Raw genomic sequence first — 25,072 nt, 5'->3', positions numbered from 1 at the left:
TCAGTTGACATCTCGTATGACCAGTTGCCTTAGCGGAGATATCAATGAAGATGTAAAAATTAATTAATTAATTGTTCTTGTGGTTACTTAATTATAGGGTGCGGTGCGGTCAGGAAAAATTTCTTGCAGGACCCGTCTATAATTCAATTGTTTTTCATCAAATTGTGCAGTTATCAATTTTTACTAAAATTGGGTATGTTCGTAATATACACTGAACGTTACTGAGAAACAAAGTTCAACGTTGAGTACTCTCAACACATGTTGAGTACTCATTAGTTTTGAAGATTTTGCACATTTGAATCTCATTATTTTTACAATATGGTACTTTTTAAGGCTGATGAAATATTTTTATTGTTCAGTCAACAAAATTGTCAACAATTATTTAGTCAACAAAATTGTTGAAATAACGAAGTTTTGAAGTTCTGCATTTTTAAATGCATTTTTGAGCACTGAAGTTTCTTAATTTTTCACAGTATCCAGTACACATTTTATTTGGCAATTTTTTACCATAAGGAAATGTGCGTACTGAAAAGACATAATTTAACAAAACAAGTATTTCATTCATCTTGCACACAAAACGAGAACTGATGAATTTCTAATATGGTCGATTAGCTGCAAAATGCAAATACGTACATGGGAAGATTCTTCTATTTGTTACCTTTGCTTCATTTCTTGCGATGGATGTCAACTTTCTTTTGATTAAGAGTATGAAAATAGTTTAGGCCACAACTGCTACCTAGGAACTTCGTAGCACTAGCTCTAGATATGTCAATCGCCTTTCTTCCGCACCATATAATAAAATTGGAATCTACCTGGAAATGCAATTTCCTATACGCGATTATTATCTTCAAACTTCTTTGAAGAAATAGAAATTGAAAGTAAGCCCACTGAACTTCATATATTGATTTCCACGATTTTCATTGTGATTCAGGATGCATGAAACTTCAATTCAACCATAAGAGTAAAGTCTCCTCTAGGACTATGCAGAAAAAATTTCAGAACAATATAAAAGTAAACAATGGAATAATGTATATAGATTACGCCCGAGATATCCGACATGGAGCAACGTCGGGAAAATGCGATTTCGATTTCACTGGACAAATTTTCCAGGAAACTAGTGTTCTTAAATTTATTCCTATTATGACACATTTCCGTAATTCCCTAGTTTCATGTTCTGCTTTCCTTAATTCTGTGATTCCGGATTTCCAAATTCCGTAGATCTGGATTCTGTAAATTACACCAGTCGACTGCGCCATAATCGAATAGCCTCATATTGACTACCTTGTCCATTCTTTCTTGTTACCGCATTGCGCCTTTTCATCATGGCGGAGTATCTTGCATCGATTTTCGGAACCGAAAAAGACAAGTAAGAATCATCACCCATTTCTAAGTTTTGTGTTTTTCAAAGTATTAGATAAACAATCTGTTAATGATTGGATATAGAGAAAATTGGAAATAATTTATATTTAACTTATGTTGGAAATGTACTATCAAACTGAGCTCGACATTTTGATCAATTGCAATTTGGCGCTAACAGAAAGATAGACTGAAGCGGCTGCTCATCCTCCCCATTTGCAAAGTAAAATGTTTGATTTTTTATCAGTAGCTTATTTGAGGAAGTTGAGAACAACGTAAACCGACATATTCCTGGTTCAACACGAAGTTGGATGTTAACAGGGTGTCTATTAAATCTCTAATTGTAGGACAAGCTCCTACCTACATTTAACGACTAGACCAGGTTGTGAGAGGGCCAGGATGCATTTCGTGTCAACTATACGCCGGGGCATATGTTTAGGTACGCCAGAAATATGAGCAGTTAGTGAAACTGTAAACATTGTTGGGCCAGAAAAAGAAAGCTGATTGATAGAGAAAAATGTAGTGTCTTTATTTTATGTTAACAATGTAGCCTGCCAACTGATGAAAATTTTAGGATTGCCAAAAATGTTTAATTGGTTTGCATGCCGAGGGCAAAAAAAACATGGGTGGATGCTGAAGATCTCCGGGCCTAAGTACATGGAATGCACCCTGGTGAGAGGGGAGAGGGGGGTTTTAGTGTGTTACATTTTCCAGTTTGAAATGCAGATTATGGCTAATTTAGGCCATCAGTGGAGGTTACAAATTTTCTTGTACACCTATATTTTATACTCTGAAGAGTGTTTGATTAAAAACTTTAGAATGACTCAAAATGTTTCCTTTTTTCAAAGCCATTTTTTAATTCTTTATAACAAAAAGATCTTTTGGTAAAAAAATAATAGACAAAAAGATAATAGTAGTTTTTGTGTTGTGCACGATTTACATAAAACTAAAAGAGTCTGTTCTTTTAAATCCTTTGTGCAAAAGGGGGACCTTGAGCAGGGGCGGTGGACAGTGCTATAATTGCTATTACTGTAATAGCAATTTTTTCAAGGCCACATCGTGTGCAATGTAGAAAAAATAAAACGAAACACAAAAATTTTCAACCGCGGTTCTAGTTGTAATTGCCTCATTCAATCAAACTAAAGTAGCCGCAGCAGACCTTTCATGAAAAGCCAAGATACCACAGCATGAGAGGAGCCTCATTCTTCAGCCACAGAACGGCCATGCTATTACTTTGGCCTTTTTCATAGCAAGTGAAGGAAAACAATAGTCATTACATCATAACTCACTTTGTTTGCAGCGCAATAGGCTATTGTTAGGAATGCAAATCCCGCTGCATTGCTATTACAATCTCAGATTTAATAGCAAGAGGTCAGATAGGTGCTCATCTCAAGGAGAACTAAGTAGCTTGATGCGGAAAAAAAACAAATTGTTTTGTGTCTGCTTGTATAGATGTATAAGACAGGATGTTTCAATGGCTTTCTTCCTTTTATATTTGCAAATTTAGGCAAATTAACTCATGAGCAGGGCCTTCGCCTCAAAATGATGGACATCCTAAACCGGTGTTGAAGTTAGTAAAAAGCTGATTTAGATAAATTTTGATTTAAGGTTGGTGATTCAGACATAAAATACATATTATTTCTGGCATTTTAAATTATAGAGGATGAGGCCATTATGCTGCTTTTACAAATTTTTAGACAAACTTTTCACGGGGAAACTAATACGCTCTCTGGTACCCAATTAGACCACAGTGGCAATCTTGCTATATAACACAATGTACCTTTAATAGCAAGGGGCTTTCCCAAATGGCAAAGAGCCGCTGGGGCCTATCGGCCCCAAAGTGAAGCCACCTTTCACCAAGGCTATCAGCCTATGCGTAGACCAGGTATTCCAAAGGAATAGATTAGTGGCTCCACCCGTACATATGGACTTTGAGTAAAGAGATATATATAGGTCCTAAAAAAATCGTTTAAAAACTCACTAGTAAAGAACTCACAGGGTACATATATTTGTGGTAATAGCAACTTTATATCACTCTGCGCCGCCCTTGACTTTGAGTCACTGTTAAAGCATATACATATTGAACAAAGTAAAACAGCTTCAAGACTTCAAGCTTCAAACAGCTTCAAACTTCAAGATAATCGATAGATACTAAAGGGGCTTAGGCCATCTGTGGATTGCATTTGAAGTACATTCTATGTGATACTGGTTTAGCTCACCTCAGCAATTGAGGGGAGCAATTCACAGCTCACCCAGTCTTTGTAATATGAAAATAGGCTGCGTGCAGTGTTTCGCACGTCTTGACAACTTTATGCGTGCGATGGTGTGCGATGTGGACCGCCTTTTTATCCGTCGTTTCTCTTTCCTGTTGTCAAGAACTATAGGGTACTGCTTGCAAGGAGACAATTTGTGTCGCAAACTGAACAGAAACCAATGAATTTGACGGAGAAACTGTTCTTGTTCTTCTTTAAAGATGTTAAATTTAATTAGTTAATAAGTTTTCTAAGAAGCAATTATAGAATATTTTTGTATTCATTTAAAGATCTGCAAACAATCCATTAGTGGTACAAAGGTTGAAAAAAATTAAATGCTCGAAAGAATTATCATGCATTGTCGAGAAATTACCATGTAGCATCACTGACTTCAGTAGCATTGTTATTGTAGCGATAACATAGCGGATATTCTTAAAAAACATCTTACCATTCGATTGGTGTTCCTTCCAAGATAATATGGAATTCAGCAATCAATTGAAGGAAAAGGAATGGGTAGAGAAATGAAACAAAGGTCGAAATAAACATACTTTTTTTGAACGCAAAAACGTGGCTTTACAGCTCTTAATCTTAATAAAACGTTTGATAACAGTTTAAAATGATTAAAAAACAGTAGACATTGCCTCTTCTTCCTTAGAGCTTTCTCAGTTTCCTCCTCTTTCTATAGCTTAGGTTTCTTCGATATACTGATAACATTATAAAGTTTTGCTTTCTGCTCTTTGAAAGATAGAGCACCATTGCCCTTTTCAAGATATTTTATCTTTCTTTGTCAGTCCATATATCATCATTGATTGCAATGCGAAGTCACATCTACATTTCACTGTATGGCATTTGTAGTTTTCTGATTATTCCGTTTTTTCCCCAACCCATAAATATTGCCAGCTCCACTTTGTTTCTTTTTGCCATGATCACATGATGTTGCATCCTAAATCCTGCTTTGGAGACCAAATGTAGTCTGTGCATAAATCGTACTTTTCTAAGATAAAAATACACTGCAATGTTTGGATTGTGCTATTTTGTTGTATTTTGTTCACATGATACTGTTTGATCAGGCTACTTTTGATGATAATGTGGCAATGGTAGAATACGCAACTACTTTGAAAAAATGGCTTAAGTGGCTAGATAAAAATGGCTTTTAACACACAAAGAAACTTGTGTTGACCTTTTCAGACGATAATTTTTTTATTGCGAAAGTTGTGCTTTTGGTTAGTCTATCTTCATAGAAGCCAAGAAGTTATGCTCTGTTGACAAAAGGTTCCTTCACTTAGAATTATTAATCGAATGTTTAAGTAGTTGTCATTGTTTTTGTGTAACTTGCTAGTGACCAATTATTGGCTTTCATTTTTTATTGGCATTCAAATTGCTAATTGGTTTGTTGTGGATCTAAGCATGCTTATCATAAAACCCAGCATTTAAGTTGCTTGCTATTGTTGTAGTTAACAGAAAATTTGATTTCAACATAAACCATTATAAAATGCAAACAATCAGGGGCACCTGTATATCCATGTGTTAGATTCTTTTAATGAGACCTCATTGGATTCTCTTCTAGATGTTCCTACAATCATTAAAAATATTTTCATAAATATTTTTAGAAATATTTTCAACAATAAAGTATTAGACAAAACATTTTTTTCTGAATTTTAAGTCCTCAGATTTTTTTTTGGGGGGGGGGGGAGGGCTTATGTGCAAGAGCGGCTTATACAAAGGTTTTTACAGTACAAGATTTAAAAATGATGGCAGCTATGTAACCAGAGATATAAATGACAAATATTTCTTTAACTCTTTCTTTCAGGGTAAACTGTTCATTTTACTTCAAAATTGGTGCTTGTCGTCATGGGGACAGATGTTCAAGGTTGCATAACAAACCAACTTTCAGTCAAGTATGTTAAATTCTCTAGTTATGTTATGGTCTGTTGTGTAATGTTGTCGCTATGTTATGTTTTATTTTGTTGTTATCTTGTGTTCTGTTATGTTCTGTTTTGCTTTGTTGGATTCTGCTATGTTTTGTTTTGCTATATTGTGTTATGTTTTGTGATGTCATGTTATTTCATTTTAAGAGAAATAGTAACTTTTTATTGTCTTATCATTCAAATGCTCCTCTGCCCCCCTAGAGGCCCTGTAAAGGTGCTAGAGTTTTTCATTGCCCATTTGAAATGATAAAATGAAATTTTTGAAATCTTCAGAACATCATTTAATCCTTTTGTCTTTCAGACAATTTTGCTTCAGAACATGTATCAAAACCCACAAAACCAAGCAGCAGTAGCTGACGGCTCAAGTAAGCATCAATTTGGAAAACTTTTAAGGAACTTTTATAATAGATACAAGTTACTAATTTCATATCTTGCAATAAAACATGATCCTTCTTGATTGTGATTATGTTGATGTCAATCCAGGTTTTAGGGTTGACCATTAAATTTTTGAATTTAAGATTATATATATTCAAAGATCAATAAAAAGCCTCATAAGGGTGACAAGTTTCACACAAGCTATTTCATGTTTGTATTTTGTTTCTTGTGTAACTTTGCTTTTAAGATTCTTTTGTTAAATATTTTTTTGGAGAAGGTTTTAAAAGTAGACTGTGCCACAAATGTAACAAATAGCAGAAAGGGGGCAATGGCTAGACTGTATGCTTTGGCAGCATGCATGTGTTATGACCAGGCTTCAAAAACAGAATAAACAATAGGATACAAATCTATTGAATGGATAGATTGCATGGACGTTCCTGTAACCGTAACGCTTTAGGAATTTTTTAATCTTTAATTACTTTCATTATTTTGTTAAGCTAGATTCTTTGGTTCTGTTGCGTGTTAATGTCACATGTTTGTTTGTTGTGCTGTTGTGTTAGTAACTCCCTTTCGGGGAAATGTGCATTACTGTCATTGTGTTATGTGACGTTTCACAGTGTTCCTTTGTTTGTGTTTTAATGTCATGTAATCCAAGTTAGAATAATTTAGTCTTACAGATTTGACAAAAGAAATAACATCAATGGAAGAGTATCTCTTGTGTGCTATCTAGTTGGGGCTTAGGCTAGGCCATGAGGTTGGCCTAGCCCATTGGTTTGATTACAATACAAAGTCACCGTCTTAAGATGAACCCAAACGTCACACCGCTGGCAAATGGCTCACTTATGTAACAATTTGTGTTCAAAGGAAGTGATAATTTTCCTTATATTCCAGACATTTGGCATTTCATATTTTGTCCAGTTTTTAGTCCTTGTCTTGATCTCTGAATTTTGTTCCTAGCAAGCATAATGACTGATGTTGAAGCCCAAGAGCATTATGACAGATTTTTTGAAGATGTGTTTTTGGAAATGGAAGAAAAAGTGAGTTTCATTTTGTCAGATTAATCCGCAATTTTTTAACTGATCTGCACAGAGCCAACATTAACAATATTTTAGCAGTATTTGAGTTGTAGGATGGTTTTTGTCCTTTGAAGATTCTGAAGTATGGATTATTTTGATTTTTTTGAAGTATGGAGATGTTGAAGAAATGAATGTTTGTGACAACTTGGGAGACCATCTGGTTGGAAATGTCTACATAAAGTTTCGCTATGAAGAAGATGCAGAAAAGGCAGTTACAGACCTGAACAACAGATGGTACAATGGTGTGTATCCTCTTAATAAGTGAATGTTTGTTTTTAAATTATGTTAGATTCCTCAATAAGTTCAGGTCACAGAGATGTTTATTTTGTTGATAGTGTGTTGCATTTTTAACGTTTCAAACGAAGTTGAGTGGCATTCATTTTTTCTCTAGTAGCTTAATTGCTAAATGACATGATTAGTTTACCAGTATGTATATTTTAATAAATGTATACTCTTCCGCATGCTAAAATGTAAGGATTGAAGTGTAAGGATTGCAAAGTTTTTATTTTGATAAATACTGCCAAAGATAGAGCAGCTGCTTCCTTCCAGGGACCTACTTTCGAGAAAATGGATATTAATAATACTATTTTTATTTCTTTGTAAGATTTGGTCATGGCTTTGAGAACGTAAGGTAAAGCCTTTTGATATAATAACAGTAATAAAAGTTAATTAACTGTTTTCAGATGAGAAATTATGAAACTATGAGATAAAGTCAATGAAGTTAAAAATCATTTTCTGTCGTTTGTGAATTTTTTAAACATCTATTAGTTTTATGAAAGTTATAACTAAAGAAGTATCTAACTGTATCAATTCAATTGACTGTTGCCATTACTGAATACGTGAATACCTCTGTTCACTGTTGTGATGTTTTATTAATTGTATGTGGATGATTTTATTCATATAAATAAGATTACCCGGTAATAACGTTGTACTTATATTAAACTCAATCGGCATTGTATCTGTTTTGCATTTGTTCAATAATTTCATAGTTGATATTCTCATTTCAGCTCAACCAATTTATGCTGAACTTTCCCCAGTAACGGATTTCAGGTTTGTGTGGAATATTTCCAAGATTTAGTGAAAATATTCTCAGTATTTGGTGAACCTTCTAAACAAAAGAGTGTAAATGTTGGCCTCAGTCGGTCTCATTTTGCTTGGTATTTGCTTTTTTGTACACCAGTGCTCTTGGTTACATGGCTAATTCCATTCCAATACATTAAAATAAGAAAGACCTTTGAAAACCATCGGCAAAAAGTCTCGTTACCGTTTGATTCGAATGGGTCTTGATTTGCTCTTCTTTATATAACCAACTCTGTTCAGTTTTATAAAAGCCCTTTTTGTTGATCAAAAAGAGGCTTCTTATCAGTTCTCTTAATACCGTTAATTTTTCATTTACAGAGAAGCTTGTTGCAGACAATATGAGATGGGGTGAGTAAACACAAAGCCAATTTTTTCTGTCATTTGCTGGCAATTGAACATCCAAAGTTAAAAATGAGTAGAATAGATATTTGTGTTCAGAACAAAACACGCCAATTTCAAACAGCAAAGCGGCTCAAAATCTTGGCAAATGAATGCAATCTGCATAAATTTCCATTTCCGAAGAAACTGTCTTTTCTGCCAGGTTTGTTGTTTTATCCATCTCAATTATTTCTGGACAGGCGTAGGCCCGTCACTGATTGTTTTCGTCTAAGATGTCGATGTCGGAAATTTTGTTTGTGTACTAGCTGAAATCTAAAAGAAACTCTCTCCACAATTTTAAATGATAAGCCGCTAATCACGCAATGGTGAAAGACTTTAACGAAACAATTTTGCTGGTAGCCGGCACTTTCAAATGTCAAGAGTTAGCCGTTTCCTCTTTTGTCATGTTCCTTATCAAATTCATGTTGAAGTTACTGCTTTCTTTGGGGGCGTAAATGATAAATCTACTTTGCTTTTTCCACAGCAGTAATCTAACATATCAACAGGGAATTCGTTTAGGAAATGATGAGTGACGTCACGAATGCACCACAAACTTCCTCTAATTGCCAGTTCCTAGGAAATCGTGCCTATCCTTTTAATTTTGAAGACGAAATACTCTCATTCTAGCATTCTTAATCTACGTCATGATTGTGCTGTTCCATTTTTTACAGCTTGAATGATTTTGCCTCATTAGAAATTAATGTAGCCTCTTGTAGCTGTACTAATTAAATGCTTTCACACACATGAATACCTAAAGATGTGCATCGTCCATTATTATTCCTTTCTTTATCAGGGAGTGCACTCGTGGTGGCTTCTGCAATTTTATGCATCTTAAGCCAATTTCAAGGGAGCTCAGGTGAAACTTTTTAACATTTTGCTCTGCACTTTTCAAACAAACAGCTCTGCGTTTTAGACCAGTTTTTATGTTTGAAGCCATTCGTTGTTCATTCGCTTTGAATTTTTTGCTTTTTTGTTTATGCTCTTTTTCTTCATTATTTTAATATAATCTATGTGTCATATTCATCAAGCTTTGAAATGATATTCATGAATTTCAGAATTAAAGCAGCATCATTTTTTGCAATTACTTCTTTGATCAATCATTGTATGATTTTTACAGACGCCGACTGTATGGAAGACGACGTGGCGGAGCTGGTGTTGGTGGAGGAAGACCAATGTAATTATATTCTATGCTCATCTTTCTCTGTGAATCTGCTTTTTTGTCAGCCAAAATCAGGAAGGTTGAGCAAATTCAAGATTCATTTTTTATACTTATTGTTTGTGACTTTCTGCAGAATTCTATCTTCACGGTGCTCCAGGTGTTTATATGTCTCCAACTCCATGATTTTTTCTCTCATTTTTCTCAATATTCCTTTTCTTATTTTATGAACTTCATTCATTAATCTTTCCCGAAGCGAACACGTCTTTATAATTATTTATATACATTTCAACGAATATTCGTCTCAGTATAAACTGGAAATTCGAAGTAAAGAATTAAAAGAGAGTCAGGAACAAAACAATACGACAACGAGAATCCAATTGGATGATGAGATTTAATTTTAAAATAAATTAAATTTAACGGGGACTAATTTTTCGCCCCGGCATACAGGTCTTTTTGTGTTACTATTCACTGCAAGATTCATAGAATCCGGCGGACAGCCTACCCGGCGTTTGTTCCTTCTAACAGATGAAGAATTGAAAATGTCTCCATTTTGGATACTATTACCCGCTTTGTAAAATGAGAATGCTATTTTCTATACTCAGAGCTAACTGCGATCAATTTTAGGGAAAACTCGCCTGGTCGCTCTCCACCACGAAGAAGAGGCCGCTCTCGCTCAAGGTCGCCTCGATATCGACGCAACCACAGGTCTCGTAGTCGATCAAGAAGTAGATAGATGCACGCAGTTTCAAGATGCCAATTGACGACTTACCGACGGAGTAAACTGAAATATGAACAACTTGTAGCTTAGGTTTAGAGCAGAAAAGCTTTTTTTAATTACTTGGTCCTTGTTTAAGATCCTTGTTGGATTTTTTTCTTATTTTCTTGTGATCTGTGTTGAAGAAGTAAAATGTTCCAATTTGGCTCTTTTTTCCTTGCTAGTGTCTAGAAAGGCTGGTGTTTTTTCTGTAATACAGCATTTCTCTGCAACACTGTATTCGGTTGAAATATATGGATTTTCATGCCCCAAAAATAATCAATTTCCGCTCCCACCAAGTTTTATCATTTTAAAATCTTAGTAAAAAGTATGAAGGTAATTGGAATGCAAAAAAGCTAATGAAAGTTGTGTAACCGGTAGGGATTCTTAAAAGCTTGTTTCTTAAAGAATGTTGCAAAATTGCTAAAATTTAAGATCGAAAAAGAATAGAGATTACCATTTTCTAAGTTGCAGACATGATATGGCCACTCAGGCCAGACATGTTTTTGTCACGCGATGGTACTTCTAGAAAACACTTCGGGTTTCTATTTAAAGGATTTTTTTAAGGTTTAAAGAAGCGAAAAAGCTTTTAAAGATGTTGTTCTGTCATTATGAATGCTAAAGGAAGTACTGGAAGGGTGATAAAATTCAAGAGAGGTCTGATGAATATAATTGGAGAAACAATTGAAAAATCAATATAACTGATATGGCAATGCGTCTGCCAGGTTCATAGGAACGTTACCAACAGAGAAATCATGAAAGTTACGGTTGTTGAACTGAGCCACTATTTTGAGTTCGATGATGTTTTAGAACGAAAAGTTGAGTTTGTTGAACAAAAAGTTAAGGAGACATTGGGGCTGGGAGGGTCACAGCCCCCGCCCCTAATCTGGCAAAATTTATCGCATCTAAATAAAGAAATAAAATCCGGGCAACATGTATACAAAGCCCCTCTAAACGTTTAGTATCCGCTACGCTGACACCTTCATTGTGCCACAGAATACTATTCCGTGATTGTGTCACAGTATTTTCTATTATGTGATTCAGAAGGACATTCTGAGAACGAGACTATCCCATTCAATTTAACTACACAACATTTTGAAATCATATAGCGGCCAATATGGACGACAACATCGGTAGGGGAAAGTCGAGAGAAGAAGATGGAAGGGATAGAAGGGGAGAAAGGAGAGACAGAGGTGGAAGGAAGAGAGAAAGAAGAGGCAGGGACAGTAGAGACAAAGATCGGGGGAAGAGGATGGAGAGGAGCCGACCAAGCCCCATGGTACGCTATCCATTTTACCCAGTCTGCAGAGTATGGCATGTGCACACCGGAGATATTTTTGTGCAAAACCTGTTGCACACCCGTATTTTTGGGTGTGGCAACTAAGATGGGTGTGGCTTGGTGTGGTCCCATAGAAAATGTCAGCTGATAAAAACAAGCACAGTTGTGTATGAACAATTTGAGATATCATGAATCTTACTTGACAAATATACAAATAAAAACTTGCGCTATCTTCAACAGTATACTTCACACGCATTTTTACGGTGAAATGCAAATTCACAAATTTTAACCACAACAGGGGAAAATAGTCGGTGCACACCAGCACACCAGACATTTTTGGTGGTGCACACCGGCACACCAGGCTTTTTGCTCGTGCACACCGGAGATCTCGTCGAAAAGTGCCATACTCTGCAGACTGGCATTTTACCTCTTTGCATCTTTTGTCGTCTATTTGATCTTGCTTTAAAATTCGTACGCTTGGTATGTTTAGTTGCAAGTCATGAAAAAAAAATATTTGATTAAGACTATTTGTGAATCAATAGAGCTAGCAAATTTTCTTTTCAGAGTTGAAAAGGACTTGAGGAATTTGCTTAGTCAGATTTGAAAAGCAGTTAACAATGTTATTGGAAATGTCCACATATAATGCCCTAGGAGTTTTTTAATGATAACACTGTTATGCCTAGCTTCATTGCTTATAATATAGAAATTGGAAATGCAACTAAATAGAAGGTTTAACTTACTAACAACCAGGGTGGGTTCCTTGAGTTGCGATCCAGTCCTCCTGGAAGGTGCAATCTGCAGAAGTTTAGGTTCACCACAGGCACAAAAGTCATGGATATTTATGTATATTTGTAGAAAAGAGTTCAATTATTTTCGTAAAATATCACTTTAGGTGCCACAAGATTGGTGAAGGCTTCTAAATTTTCTTTATTTTATGTTTTTGATATGTCCTTCCTTGCTTAGGCCTAGGCACAGGATACTTTAGTTTGACAGTGTATCAAAAACAAACTACAGACAAATAAGCATTTTTATGTGTAGATCTAAATGCTATAAATGTACCCTTAGAAGATGATTTGATATCTATTGGAGAAATGAAGAAAATAATAAAAATGAAGAAGAAGAAAGGTTCAAATTTGAGTTTTGTCATTGTTTATATGGTTCAAATCAGGGCAGAATGCAGTCCTGGTGATACTAGGCATGCGATCACATGCTCACACCTCCACACACACCAAAAACTGCCCAGGCATGCTTTTTATTGCATGCACAGTTCCAAGTTCTGAATTACTATTCTTTTTCTCTTTTATTTCTTTTAATTTCTTGTTTATTTTCTCTAAAGTAATTTTGGATTTCTTTTGTGTGCATTATCTTGATGGCATTTCCAGGGGCATTATAACTGAGATCCGGTTTCCATTACTCTTTTTTCGTATATGTCTCTGTTTTTCTTGTTTCATTTTTGCCTTTTCTTGGACAGATTACCCCGAGCCACTCTGTTTTAATCAAAACGATAACATGGGTGTTTCCATTACTCCATTTTTAAATTTTCCCATATCCTTTGATAGAGCTCTTTTTGATGAGATGGAATTGCTCTGTTTCAAATGCTGTTTCCAATAAAACAATGTGTTTTATTGGAAACAGCATTGCATGCCTGAACTTTTCAAGGTGTGCTACTACCAGCATGCTATGACAAATTTCATATTACCAGGACTGAGAATGACACAACTTTTGCAGAAAGGCAAATCCAAAAACATGGAAGCCTAGGCATCCATCAAAAGTCATTTTTACACTTTTCTTTTACCTTAAAAGGGGGACAGATAAAAGACATTCATGTTGGTCAAATGACAAATCAGTTGTCACATGGTGTTCACAATCAAAGTTTCTGTCAACCATCAGACGCATTACTAAAATGGAAAATGATAGCTGAAGTAAAAATGAGTTTGCCTATTGATCGAAACTGTAAGTGCTCTGCATTTTCATTTTATTCGTCATTGCCACTGCAGGAAAAACAAGATTCTACACCTCAAGCCTCTGCCCCAATGAAACAACCAATTATTCTAACAAAACCTATGGCTGAAAAGGTATTTCTATCATTCATTGTTTCATCTTTGCTTGATTCAACTACTGTAGAAACTGGGCCATTTTTTTAGATTTTGAAATATGGCTTTAAAAATGAAATGCTAAATTGGCTTGGTGGTAGCAGATCATATATTAACATAGCAAAGCCAGGTTTCACAGGAATGCTATTATAAACTGAAAATAAGCAAAAAACACTCAGGAGGCACTGTTTTGCAAATTTTGACATAGTGACTTAACTTTAGATGAGAAGAGAAGGTATTTTGATGTTTTGAATTACAATAATCATAATCTGCCTCCCTCATCACAAAAGTGAAATGTTCACAAAGCACACCATGGCAGCAACAAATAACCACATTGACCTAAAGCTGTCAAAAAAAGAACATAAGACACTTGGGCAAAGTCATTTTCGTTAGAGGTGTTAAACTTTGAAGTAGCCTAGATGTATAAACTTAGCTGGCAACCTCCCTGGATTGATTCAAATCTTTGATTTACACATTAAGGGCATGAGAGGGGAACACTTTATAATAGAGTTTCAAATATAGCATGGTATGTTATGGCAAGGATAGCTAGGATAGGGTGGTGTATGGTATACTTTTTGTTTTAGTCTAGACTTATTGCAAGTGTTTATTTTATTTAAGGTATTTAACTGCGTAGCCCGTTGTAAACCAGCATTGCTGAATGGGCTACCACTAAAAAGAATAGTTATAAGATAACATTATGTCTAAAACTAGTTTCAAACTATTTAAAGAATTCAAATTTATTTATTTTTATTAGGTTTTGCAAGAAGCACAAAGTAAAGAGGCTCAGGGAAAAGAGCAGCAACCAGTTGTTATTGCAATCCAAAAAAGGTCAGTAGTTGCATTAATAATCTGGGAAATTTATTTGTAATTTACCAAGACAACTTTACTGAGAAAATTTGATCAAACCTATTTTTGAATAAATTTCATTTCAGGGATGAAAATAAACCACCAGCTTCTCTTTTATCAACAAACAGTGGCATATCAAGGCCAAGCACCATTGATTCAACCAAGAGTCAGTCACAAACACTGGATTCCTTGTCACGGCGGGAGGAGAGAAGTGAGCAAGGGAAGGCTCAAATGGTCACAAGTTCACAAACAAGCTCAACAGGTTTTTTTACCATTTGAAACTTTATGTACAATTTCTATATCCAGCTGTCTATTTTTTTTACTTTACACCGCAGAATTCAGGTTCAATATGGTTTTTCATTAAGACTATCATTTAACGTGTTAAGGCAAAGATGCATTTCTTTCCAGCCCAAAAACTGGATCAGGTCGTTACTGGACTTGCTGCTTTGCATGCAACGCCACGAGTGACCATGAAACATTCTTCCAAAGTTGTTGATGACTCATTTTACTGGAGTGATAAGTGTCTTACTGTAAGTATGGTTCCTATGGGTTTGTACAAACCTTGATCTATTAGAACAATTTCAATGCTACTTTTTAGACTAATACTGCCTAGCTCCATCAGATAAATAAATGTTAAAACTACTTGACGTCATCAACTGAATGAACAGTTTTATTTAGAAGGATCACCTGGTATTTCTTTCACCTGATTTTTTCTGGTTTTCTGGCTACTTTTCTCATATATTGCTCAAATTGTACAGTCGTAAAATTGCATATTGCTTTGCTTGCGCAAGTTTGTTCTGCATTCCAATTTGCATATGTATTTCTCAGTATAAGTACTTTGTATCCTTTCATTCAAATTTTCCGTTTTACACAGTCTCTTTTGGAACAAACTGACTTTGTCGTTGTTGGTGTTGTTGGGTACCAAGGTGTTGGCAAATCAACCATTCTATCCATGCTGGGAGATTCAAAAAATGAAGATGCCCTTAAAAGGTTGCTGTATTTCTAATTTTATTTTTATAGAGATCGACAATCTTAATGCTATTTTTATCATCGTGTGTTAAAGGTTTTTAATGGCATGCATGAATGGATTATTGAGATCAAACACCATGTAGCACCATGTGCTATAACTAGGGCTCCTTTCCCTGTGACAAAAATGTTTGCTCAAAGGATTGAAATAACTTCATATGCAGTTTTAAATATAAAATTAGGTGAGGTTTGCTGCAACGATATTCATTATACGTTCATAAGTATAATAGAAGTTAATATTTGCTCGTTGCAGTGGACTTCTTTTCCGGTCCCAAAGCAAGCAAGATGTTGTAAGTAATTTTGTACTATTTTGCATTTGTCAATTTCTTTCTTGGATTTTGAATGAAAGCATGTTTTCTTCTTTCTTTAATTGGTAAACATTTCTATGAACTCGATTTTAGGTCCCTACTGTTCTCTTTTGAAAACAGGTCCATTCTGTTTCTTTCGATGCATTTACATGTTTCGCTTGCTATGTTGAATTGTCTTCAGATTTCTTTTTAGGAAAAGTCTCTTCACAGAACCGAGGGTATTGATATGTTTGTGACACCGGAAAGACTCATTTTTCTGGATACTCAGGTACCTCACTTAGACATTACACATAAACTATTTTATAGTGACTTAATACCTTTCACATGTGTATTGCTCCAGTTGTTCGGTTTTATACGGAGCTGCCTTTCTACCTTGAAATTATTTATATTCTTTAACTTTAACTTAACTATTCATTGTATTTATTGTCAATAATCATCATTAGTTTCATGATAGTTTATTAAACAATTGCTGAATTCCTTTTTTTAGCCTCTGATGAGTCCGTCAATTCTGGACCGTTTTTTACGTCACGAGAGGAAAGTTCCTTCTGATTTTGGAACGGCAGAAACTTGCGTCGAAATGCAGGTAGGCTCACTTACGACAAAGTTACTTGTGGCAGTACCGTTATTGATATTTCGGTAAAAATCTCTCTAAACAAAGTATAAAGGCCTAGGCATTCGACATGTTATGTAATGTTGAAATTTCCAGTTGGAAACTTCGACACTATTGCTTTTACCTTGTTTTTCGTGCGCCGATTGTCAGCTATTTCTTTTTTGGAAATTGCTGCTCCACTTTGTTCATCTTTACGTCTGCTGTTATTTAGTAGTTTTTTGCGAATCCTTTCTAACAAAGCGGCCCTTTTCCAGTCGTTGCAGATTTTGACCTTTTTGTTTGCTGTGTGCCATGTCGTGCTGGTGGTGACGGACCATTTTTCAGATAATAGCCTGTTAAAGTACGTGATGCCTTTATATATGAGTCTTTTAACTTTGTAATAGCTCTGTGCACATATGTTTTTTTCGGATTCTTTGGACGATAGTTTTTAAATCCACATACAATTTTTTTACTGCTCATTGATTCCAGGCATTACCATTTGGAAACGATAAAACCTTCCTTATATACTGTATTTGATCTGCAGGCTTTTAAAAACAGCTGAAATGCTAAAACCATCGACCGTCGCCCACTCGGGACAAGAAGGCTCTTCGGCGTAGGTGTTCTTATTACATTTCCACTATTTTGATGTTATTCTTGGTTTCCAGTATTTTGAGGTTTCATTGGCACAAAAAGTTGCTGCAAATATTGCTACATATGAAAGCGAAATTTTACATCTGATGTTTCGTATATGCGCTGCTAATGATTTGATTGCCATTGCAAAAACTTTAGAAGTTCACTTTGTATACTTCGATCTGCTGAACTAATGCATTTCTTTTTTTATATTCTGACGAGTGTCAGACGACATGCTTAAGTATGTTTTGTTTGGTTTTTATAAACTATTATTGCATTTTTTGCAAGGTCCAACGCTGAAAACCTAGATGAGTACTTCCCTCATATCGGTAAGTCAATATCATTTAATTCTAATAGAGTATTGCCTGTTTTAGTGAGAACAGCAAGCTAGTCGCTCCTTTTTTTTCTAACAGTATCTCAATATGCTTATTCATCGAAACTTTATGCTGCTTTCTATTGCAGTTCTTGTCCATAACCGCTGCGATCACAAAATGTTTGATGCCAAGCAGCTGAATCACGTCTGTCAAACTGTTGACAAATTCTTTGGGCAGTCGAGGCTAAAACTCCGAGGTGAGGCTAGGTATTCAACATTGCCTCTGCGCATGACAACATTTGATCTTTATTAAATGACGTAAAAGATCATTTTCTACCGTGTGTAGTATGATAAAATATTTTTCGTTGCGAAATCCCCATTATTTATTAAGTGACACAGCTATTTCACAATGTGCCCTTCTCCGTCGCCTTGAGTTGCTATTCTGCTCCAAAATCACTATGCGCTTAAAGGGCTTTAAGCTAGAATTTGAAAGCAACCACTGCGCCTAAACATATGAGATAAGCCTTTTAATGAGGAAAATAATTCAAATGAACAACAAGATTTAAATCACTTTTAACTGTGACCTGTGAAACTGACTACGGCCTGTGCCACACGGCTTTTCCTGATAGGAAGTTTTTGTACACCATATCTGATATATGAAATCAACTGAGAGTATCGTATTTGAAACTAGAATTTTGCGAATCGCCTGCGTACGAACCTTTGACGTCATATTTATGTAACAGTCACCATGATTATTTTTCTTGTGAATCACTTCAATTGTCGATTATGCAAGCACTTGTCGATCTAATAACTTTATGAAAACAGCAGTCTAGATTTGCAAATTTTGGCTGGGGAGGCCTGTTATAGAAAGTCAGTTACTAGCAGATGGCTATTAATTGCAAAACATATTAATTCTATACTTATTCATTTATGTTTATTCAAGATGCGCAGTATAACTCTCTTTGTCCTTATCAGGAAGTGCATCAATAATTAGAACAGAAATTTTGCCATGTGCCAAGCTGAAACTTCTCAGTGATTTTCAAGATCTCAACATATTCATGCTACCAGAATACGATGAAAGGGAGTGTAAGAAAGTTTTAGTTTGTAATTTATTCTCCTTGTTTTTTAGTTCCTTTATGGTTATGTTAATTTTTATGTCTTCCTTAATTTTTTCCTTTTAGGTCCGTGGTAACTAGGTATAACTTTTGTTTCAGATTCTAGATTCCAGAGATAAAGAATTCTTTCTTCTCTAGCCCAAGACCCAAAATTACTAGTTACAACGTATCGTGGTCATCCGAGCTTTTCGCTGTTGGTGTCAGCATTACGTCATCAGTTGTTGTCAATCCCTAGACAACACTTAACGCATCATCCACTCACTGAACGAAGCTGGTAAATTTTCTTCCCTTTCGATTTCTTTTCATAACCATTTAAAATGAATAGTGTTTGTATCTGTTTTTGTGTTAATCAATGTTTTTATTTATTTAACATAACATGCAAATGATCATTCATCTGTTGTTTTTTGCCATTCACTTACAATGCCTGCCAAAAGTCTTGGAACCCTTGCTATAATTTACGTTATGCACGAGCTGCAACCAATTTTTGCCATTCACTTAGTTAAGCTTACGACGTTTTCTTGCCTTCTTTGAGATCCTGTTTACAATAACTCGTGCAAGTTGTTAGAACAGTAACAAAATGTCGCGGCTGGCTCCTTTAAGTCCCGGTACTCTTGGAACCGAGACAATTTTGTGCTGCAATATTGTTTCTGCCTCGAAAGCGAGCTCATTTTGTCCCACAATGGTTTCGTTTTGAACGATTTTGTCTCCAATTCATAACGAGATTATGGGTAGGAGCCAAATGGTTTTGTACTGCAGACAGAAAAGTGCATATGTTCAAATATGTTGTTTGTTTCCCAGCCCGATTCTTGGCTGTGATTGGCAATCTTGTTCTCTGAAATATCAGTTTAATGGAAAGTGCATCCTCATCTGTCCTAAAGAAATTATTGTCACTCTTATTTCAGCCTTTTCTTCTTCTATAATTGCGAATGCTGGTTTATCCGGCAGAAAATTTAAAGATGGAAAATATGGCAGCAAACTTCAACCTTGATTAAACCTTTGTTTAAGAAATACAGACTTTCTCGAGCCCTATCCTGCATATTGCTCCGAGACAGTGTTAAGTAAAGGGCTAAACGGAACACAGCGTAAACACATGCGGAATGAAACGGTACTAATTTGTCCCGGTATGGTGGAAACGGGTTTTGAGTAACAACCTTTTATCGTTTTATCTTGAAGGTTTCATTATGCGGCAAGAACTTGGGATTCTATCAAGAAATCGCCTCTTTTATCCGAGTACCAACGACTGTTAGCAACATAGCAGACAGCAGATCTGTGTTAGAATCAACATAAATGACTCTTTGATAGCAAATGTCTGGATGATCATCCCATGGAGTCAAGAAAAGATCAGTGTTGTTATCATGATAAATCGCCAGGTACTGCCATTTGCAATTTGTTAACCAGTAACTTTTAAGCAGCTAAGACTAATTTTTTGCCCATTTGGGTTTTGTTTAGCCGTTTGAAGAAGCAAAAGTCAAAGCCAGTGAAAATTATTAGTAAAGCTTTCAAAAGTAAGGCTCTTGTATTTGAATGAAATTGGACAAATATCTAGAATATGTTGAAGATATCATTCGGTCTTTTGTCTCACTGCCAAGTTGTTCAACCAGAACATTTTATTTGCTTGGGAACTTTTCGCAAATGATTGAATATGCGGCGTTTTCCCCAATATCAGAGGAAAGGTTTATTAGATAAGCCGATTACAAAACGGCTTTTTGTCCCATCTATCCGTTTGCATTGTTATGTAAAGTACTCAAAAATGAAGAGCGTTAACAAGATATTCCTCAGTTATTCCAACAAACAGTTACAACTTGCTTTTCGTCAAGTTTGGTTAAAGAAAAATCTTGAAACATGCTTTGAGCAAAAATTTCAATTTAACAAAACCTGAACTTAAATATACTCGTTCTTGTAAAAAAGAGTGTAGCTTCCTAATTTAAACAATAGGGAAATATTGAAAACGACGTTCATTTTCTTACAGCAGCGCTACAATGTTGCGTGCTGCCTGTGTTTTGTTCGCTATAAAAGTAAAGATTTTTCGACATTCCACATAAGCTTTTTGGAGAAAATTCATCTAAGCCCATACCCCTGGACTTTATTAAATAAAACTTTCAACAAACTCAGCTATTTGCCGCAATGAAAACAGTTCTCTTAAAAAGTACGGTGCCATCTCCACTGAGTGATGTAGACCTTTGAAATCATATCATGAATACGTTTTTGACTTACAGAAAACCAGTATTAAACTGCTTCAGCGCCAAAATGGAAAGACCTGTAATTTTATCAAAACGAATTTCCTTGAGCTTCTTGCTCACAGATTTCTGACTGAAGCAATGCCTTTTTCTCTTCCTAATCCTTCCTCCCTCCCCCTTGTTAGGGCTCAGCTATAGACTCTTGAGCTTTTACTAAGCATTACCAACCAACAAGAAAGGCCTATACAGATGTGGCCAGGAAAGATCCCCTAGTAGTTTGGTAGAATTGCTTTAAAATGTGTACCCAAGTTATTTCTTCCGACCAGTCCCCTGAAAGTCAACATCTCAAGCTCCTGACGCTTCTGGGCTTTTTGCAATATCTAACAATTATTTACATAATCAGAAGATTACATTAACCGTAAATGTAATTTAGCTTTTGTTTGAAACTTCAATATATTTTCATAAGGTACAGATACCAATCTTTGAAGATAGAAAATCAATCCAGATTTTTCTGGAGCCTACAGTTGGTCTAGGAGTTTTGTTCGAAAAATGTTGATATTCTTGAAATCTCCTCACCGTTCACCATTTTGAAACCAGCAATTCGTGTGCTAGTTTACTGTTTGTAACGAACAGTGTTTCATGAAAATTTTAAGGATCAAGTTGAATTTCATTTCCTTTCTTTTAGTTTACTGTTTGTAACGAACAGTGTTTCATGAAAATTTTAAGGATCAAGTTGAATTTCATTTCCTTTCTTAACATGATATTTTAGAATTGATAACGGTTCTCTTGCCTTCGAATTGACAACAACTAAAAATTTCTGTTGGCTATGCTTTCAAAGATGACAATTAGGATACTTCTTTTGAAAAAGTGCAATTTCATTAAAAGAGTGTGAGTTTAAAAGCAATCTATATGCATCGTTCAGGTTTTGAACTGCCTGAAAACATTGAGCCATCTTAAACTGTGTTTTGATAAGAATTTCTTCGCTTGATCAGCTCTTGCTGCCAAGATGGTTTCATTTTAAACTTTTGCTCTTCTTGCTCTCTTTCAACTGCCTTTTGTTTTTCGATATCATCTTGTTTCCGTTTGTCTTCCTCTTTTCTTTTTAGTATTTCTGCCTTCCATTGCGGCAAATTCGCATACTTCTGCAATTCAGCTTCTTCCTTTTCCTTCTTTCTTTGTTCCTGCGCCTAGCCGACAAACAAACACAACACTAAAAGGCAATCCAAGAAAATTACTCTTGAAAGCTATCTTCCTTTAAAACAGTGTTTGGTTATTGTATTTATATGGACTGGTTGTACGGTTACAAGGTTCTGCAGACTATCCTATACCAGTTTATTTCGTCAAACCAACACAATGCTTCCCTAAGCTTTTCAATATACGGACCAAGAAGGCCACAGTATAAGAAAAGTTTAAAATAACGGAAAGAACCAATTTTTTAGTTTTCAATTTGCAGTACACGGCCATTTGCATAAAGTTGTGACATAAATTCTTACCAGAATATCCGTGTTCTTTTTGCTAAGCAGTGCCTTCTTCCATGCTGGCATATCGTCTCTTATTTCGTTAAGCAATTCATCTGTTTGATCATTGTTTGTGTTTCCATTTTTGATGTGATTTGTTCCTAAAAAAGAAATCAGAATAAGGCTTTTATGGAGCTAGCTTTGCACGTGCAAAACAAGGAATTTTATTCATTGCTGTTTACATGGTAATGAATTCACGTAAACGAATTTCTCAACCAACACGATTATCAGGTTTTTCTGGTTTTATCAATGCTTCTTAATAGCAATGCTTTTGTATATTGTCCATTATCTTCAGCGAGTATAAAAATATCATTAATTTTATGTTTAGCTGCATTTATTATACTTTGGTTTATTACCTAGGAAATAAAAAAGAATTCTCGAATGTTCAAATCTACTCGTTTCATTACATTTCAACTCATCTCATTTTACAAATTTAAAGTACATAGAGATGATGAGTTGGCCAATTACTTTGTGAGTTTAGTGGGGTAACAAAGGATGTTTTAAGTTATCAGAATTTTATATCTTCACTTTTTGCCCAAAGGCCTTATTAAATGACCGCCATTGATAGATAAGCTTGGGAATTGTGCAGAATTGCGTTGTCGTCCCGTTTCCTTTTTCCCAAGATCCCGCATCAATGATTTATATTTAACTTTAGTTTATTGTGTTTTCTGGCAACGATGATTTAATTCAGAATCCGTTTAAGTAAACCTGCCGTGAATTCAACGTGGTTGACAAGCAAGTAAAAGTGTTCTTTTTGACAAAGAAATAATTAAGGGTTGGGAAGGTCATAGTCATGACGGCTGAACAGTCATCGCAAAATTGTTTTCTCCGTCTGACACTGGTCTGAGTCTCAATCTCTTAGATACCCAGGTTTTCAACTGATTGTTAAGTTTGCATGTGTTAAACCTTTACCAAAAGGTCAAAATCGGTCAATTTAATGGCTGATTATGGCAGATTGATTGTTTATAAAAGTTGCTGTTTTCAAGCCAAGTCCAAATACTCAAATGAACATTAATCTTTTTGAACCAGTCACTGACTGTACTGTAGACATATGTTAAAATATAAAAGCGGTGAGAGGTTGAAGAGGGTACAAAATATGTTGGTTTTCATTGGTTTTTTGTTCAAATTCAAAAAAGAAATTGAAAATAACTAGGAATTAGTTTGTTCTTTTGGAATGATCTCGAGGCTATAAACAAATCATTTTTAAAAGCATTGAAATTCAAATTGGTTGGTCGACTCTTCCTCGTTTCCAGTCCCCTTCTTACTGGACACATAGTGAATTGATAGCCTAGAGTTGTAATGGTTATAGACAAACAGCGATGAATAAAAAAGGCTTCTGTTATACAATCATTCCCAGTAATTACGCATCAATTGTGGCGAGCTAGATGAAAGTTCCATTTCAGCGAATAATTGAGGCCAAATTGAATGGAAACACAAACCTAACGTTAATATTTTATGAACGATGTGCTGGTAGGAAAATTTGGGTTTTAACGAGTTTTTTATGAATCCGTTTCACAAAGAACAAAGCGTCATTCATTGATTGAGAATTGAGAGAGAAGACGTAGTTTTCACGTTTGGAATCAAAGGGTTCCTTGTGCAAAACTTTTAGTGGCTTCAAATCAACATCTTTGGCAGAACTCAAAATCTTTTTAAGCTATATTTTATGATCAAATCATGCATTTGATTTCATAAACTCGATCCCTATGAGCTCATACCTTAGCAACAGAATGACTAGGCCTGGTTCCCACTAAATGCATGCACGTCTATAAGATATCTATAAGATATTCCACTCAAGATATTCCACTCAAGATATTCCACCCAAGATATTCCGACTTGCAAAATACAAATCATCGTGCGCTTTGAACCCTTTTTGAAAGCAAAATCAAAAGTAAGTTCTTGTTACGTTAAAATAAAAGTAGCAGCAAGATCTAAATATTTTTATGAAGCTTATTTTGATTAATTTCTGGTAATTTTTGGTATATACCTTCAAGCTCAGTAGTTTTTTAGTCCAGTGAATGACTACAGATAGATTCATGTCAAGTTTTTGAATAAAATCAAGGCTGAAGAAATGATATGCTATGGTGAAGATGCCAATAGTTATTAGAGTGTGTTCATGGTTTGCTAAGAATGAGATACGCTTGTTGCAGCTTATATTTGCATCTTAAATTTAACTTGATCACGATTTATCCAGTATCGATGTACGTACCAATCCTTACATTATTCGACTCCTTATATATCTGATAGTACAAATCACAATTATATAAAAACCTACAGATGCATTTATAATTTCAATCCAAATTTAACACCCTGGTCATTCCCAATTGGCGTTTTTAGCTTGACACTCGGGGATAAATGCACTTGCAGACACTTAGTTGCACCGTGGGTTCAGAACATTATTTTAAATAAAAAATCTTGCATCTTAAACTGGCCTCTCCTCGACCATGCAATGAAACTGGCCTCTCCTCGACCATGCAATGCCCGTATCTCACGAGCACCTGAAAATTCAAATCGGTCAACGACGACTTACCGAAAAAAGTTGGATCGTTGGAGCTCTGCATCTTGCCGTCCTTGGACTGCTCTGTTGCTACTCTCAATTACATTCACACGAAAATCTGTTTATTAAAGATTAAACAACCCAGCTGCAGGAATTCAGCACAATTCAGAAATTTAAAATTCATGATGTCAATTATTGATCATAAGTAAACGATATCAAATGCGAAAACCTGCATGCGTCAAACAGAGTGACAATCAACTTTGGGTTAGGCCAACATCCAAACCAAGGCTGGGCAAATTACTTCAAATGCTAATTTATATCGCAGAA

General features: G+C 35.4%; 3 protein-coding genes across 3 annotated transcripts; 2 read left to right on the top strand and 1 right to left on the bottom strand.

The window, feature by feature from the left end:
- The first annotated feature begins 1,255 nt into the window (after positions 1-1,255).
- On the top strand, positions 1,256-10,520 carry LOC135684926 (splicing factor U2AF 26 kDa subunit). The gene is made up of 10 exons (XM_065200632.2): positions 1,256-1,366; positions 5,419-5,506; positions 5,838-5,901; positions 6,869-6,948; positions 7,097-7,229; positions 7,995-8,037; positions 8,386-8,415; positions 9,239-9,301; positions 9,563-9,619; positions 10,229-10,520. The coding sequence occupies exons 1-10, from the start codon at positions 1,323-1,325 to the stop codon at positions 10,335-10,337; spliced, it is 711 nt and encodes a 236-aa protein (XP_065056704.2). The 5' UTR covers positions 1,256-1,322; the 3' UTR covers positions 10,338-10,520.
- Positions 10,521-10,861: 341 nt separating this feature from the next.
- Positions 10,862-20,116, top strand: LOC135684923 (nonsense-mediated mRNA decay factor SMG9). Its single transcript, XM_065200629.2, has 16 exons — positions 10,862-11,637; positions 13,635-13,712; positions 14,485-14,558; positions 14,663-14,838; positions 14,985-15,106; positions 15,451-15,566; positions 15,856-15,892; positions 16,104-16,178; positions 16,398-16,493; positions 16,775-16,860; positions 17,044-17,112; positions 17,418-17,458; positions 17,592-17,699; positions 18,418-18,528; positions 18,696-18,831; positions 19,731-20,116. Exons 1-16 carry the CDS (start codon positions 11,476-11,478, stop codon positions 19,810-19,812), a joined length of 1,569 nt encoding a protein of 522 aa, XP_065056701.2. The 5' UTR covers positions 10,862-11,475; the 3' UTR covers positions 19,813-20,116.
- Positions 20,117-21,585: 1,469 nt separating this feature from the next.
- On the bottom strand, positions 21,586-24,888 carry LOC148957726 (uncharacterized). Its single transcript, XM_089115171.1, has 3 exons — positions 24,779-24,888; positions 22,228-22,352; positions 21,586-21,921 (listed from the first exon to the last, which is right to left on the bottom strand). The coding sequence occupies exons 1-3, from the start codon at positions 24,807-24,809 to the stop codon at positions 21,688-21,690; spliced, it is 390 nt and encodes a 129-aa protein (XP_088971297.1). The 5' UTR covers positions 24,810-24,888; the 3' UTR covers positions 21,586-21,687.
- Positions 24,889-25,072: the final 184 nt, after the last annotated feature.

This window comes from Rhopilema esculentum, chromosome 21 (genome assembly GCF_057945365.1).
Source record: "Rhopilema esculentum isolate cy_ngs chromosome 21, ASM5794536v1, whole genome shotgun sequence".
NCBI lineage: Eukaryota > Metazoa > Cnidaria > Scyphozoa > Rhizostomeae > Rhizostomatidae > Rhopilema > Rhopilema esculentum.
Note: the sequence above shows the minus strand (reverse complement) of the source record. Positions and strands in the feature narration are given on the sequence as shown.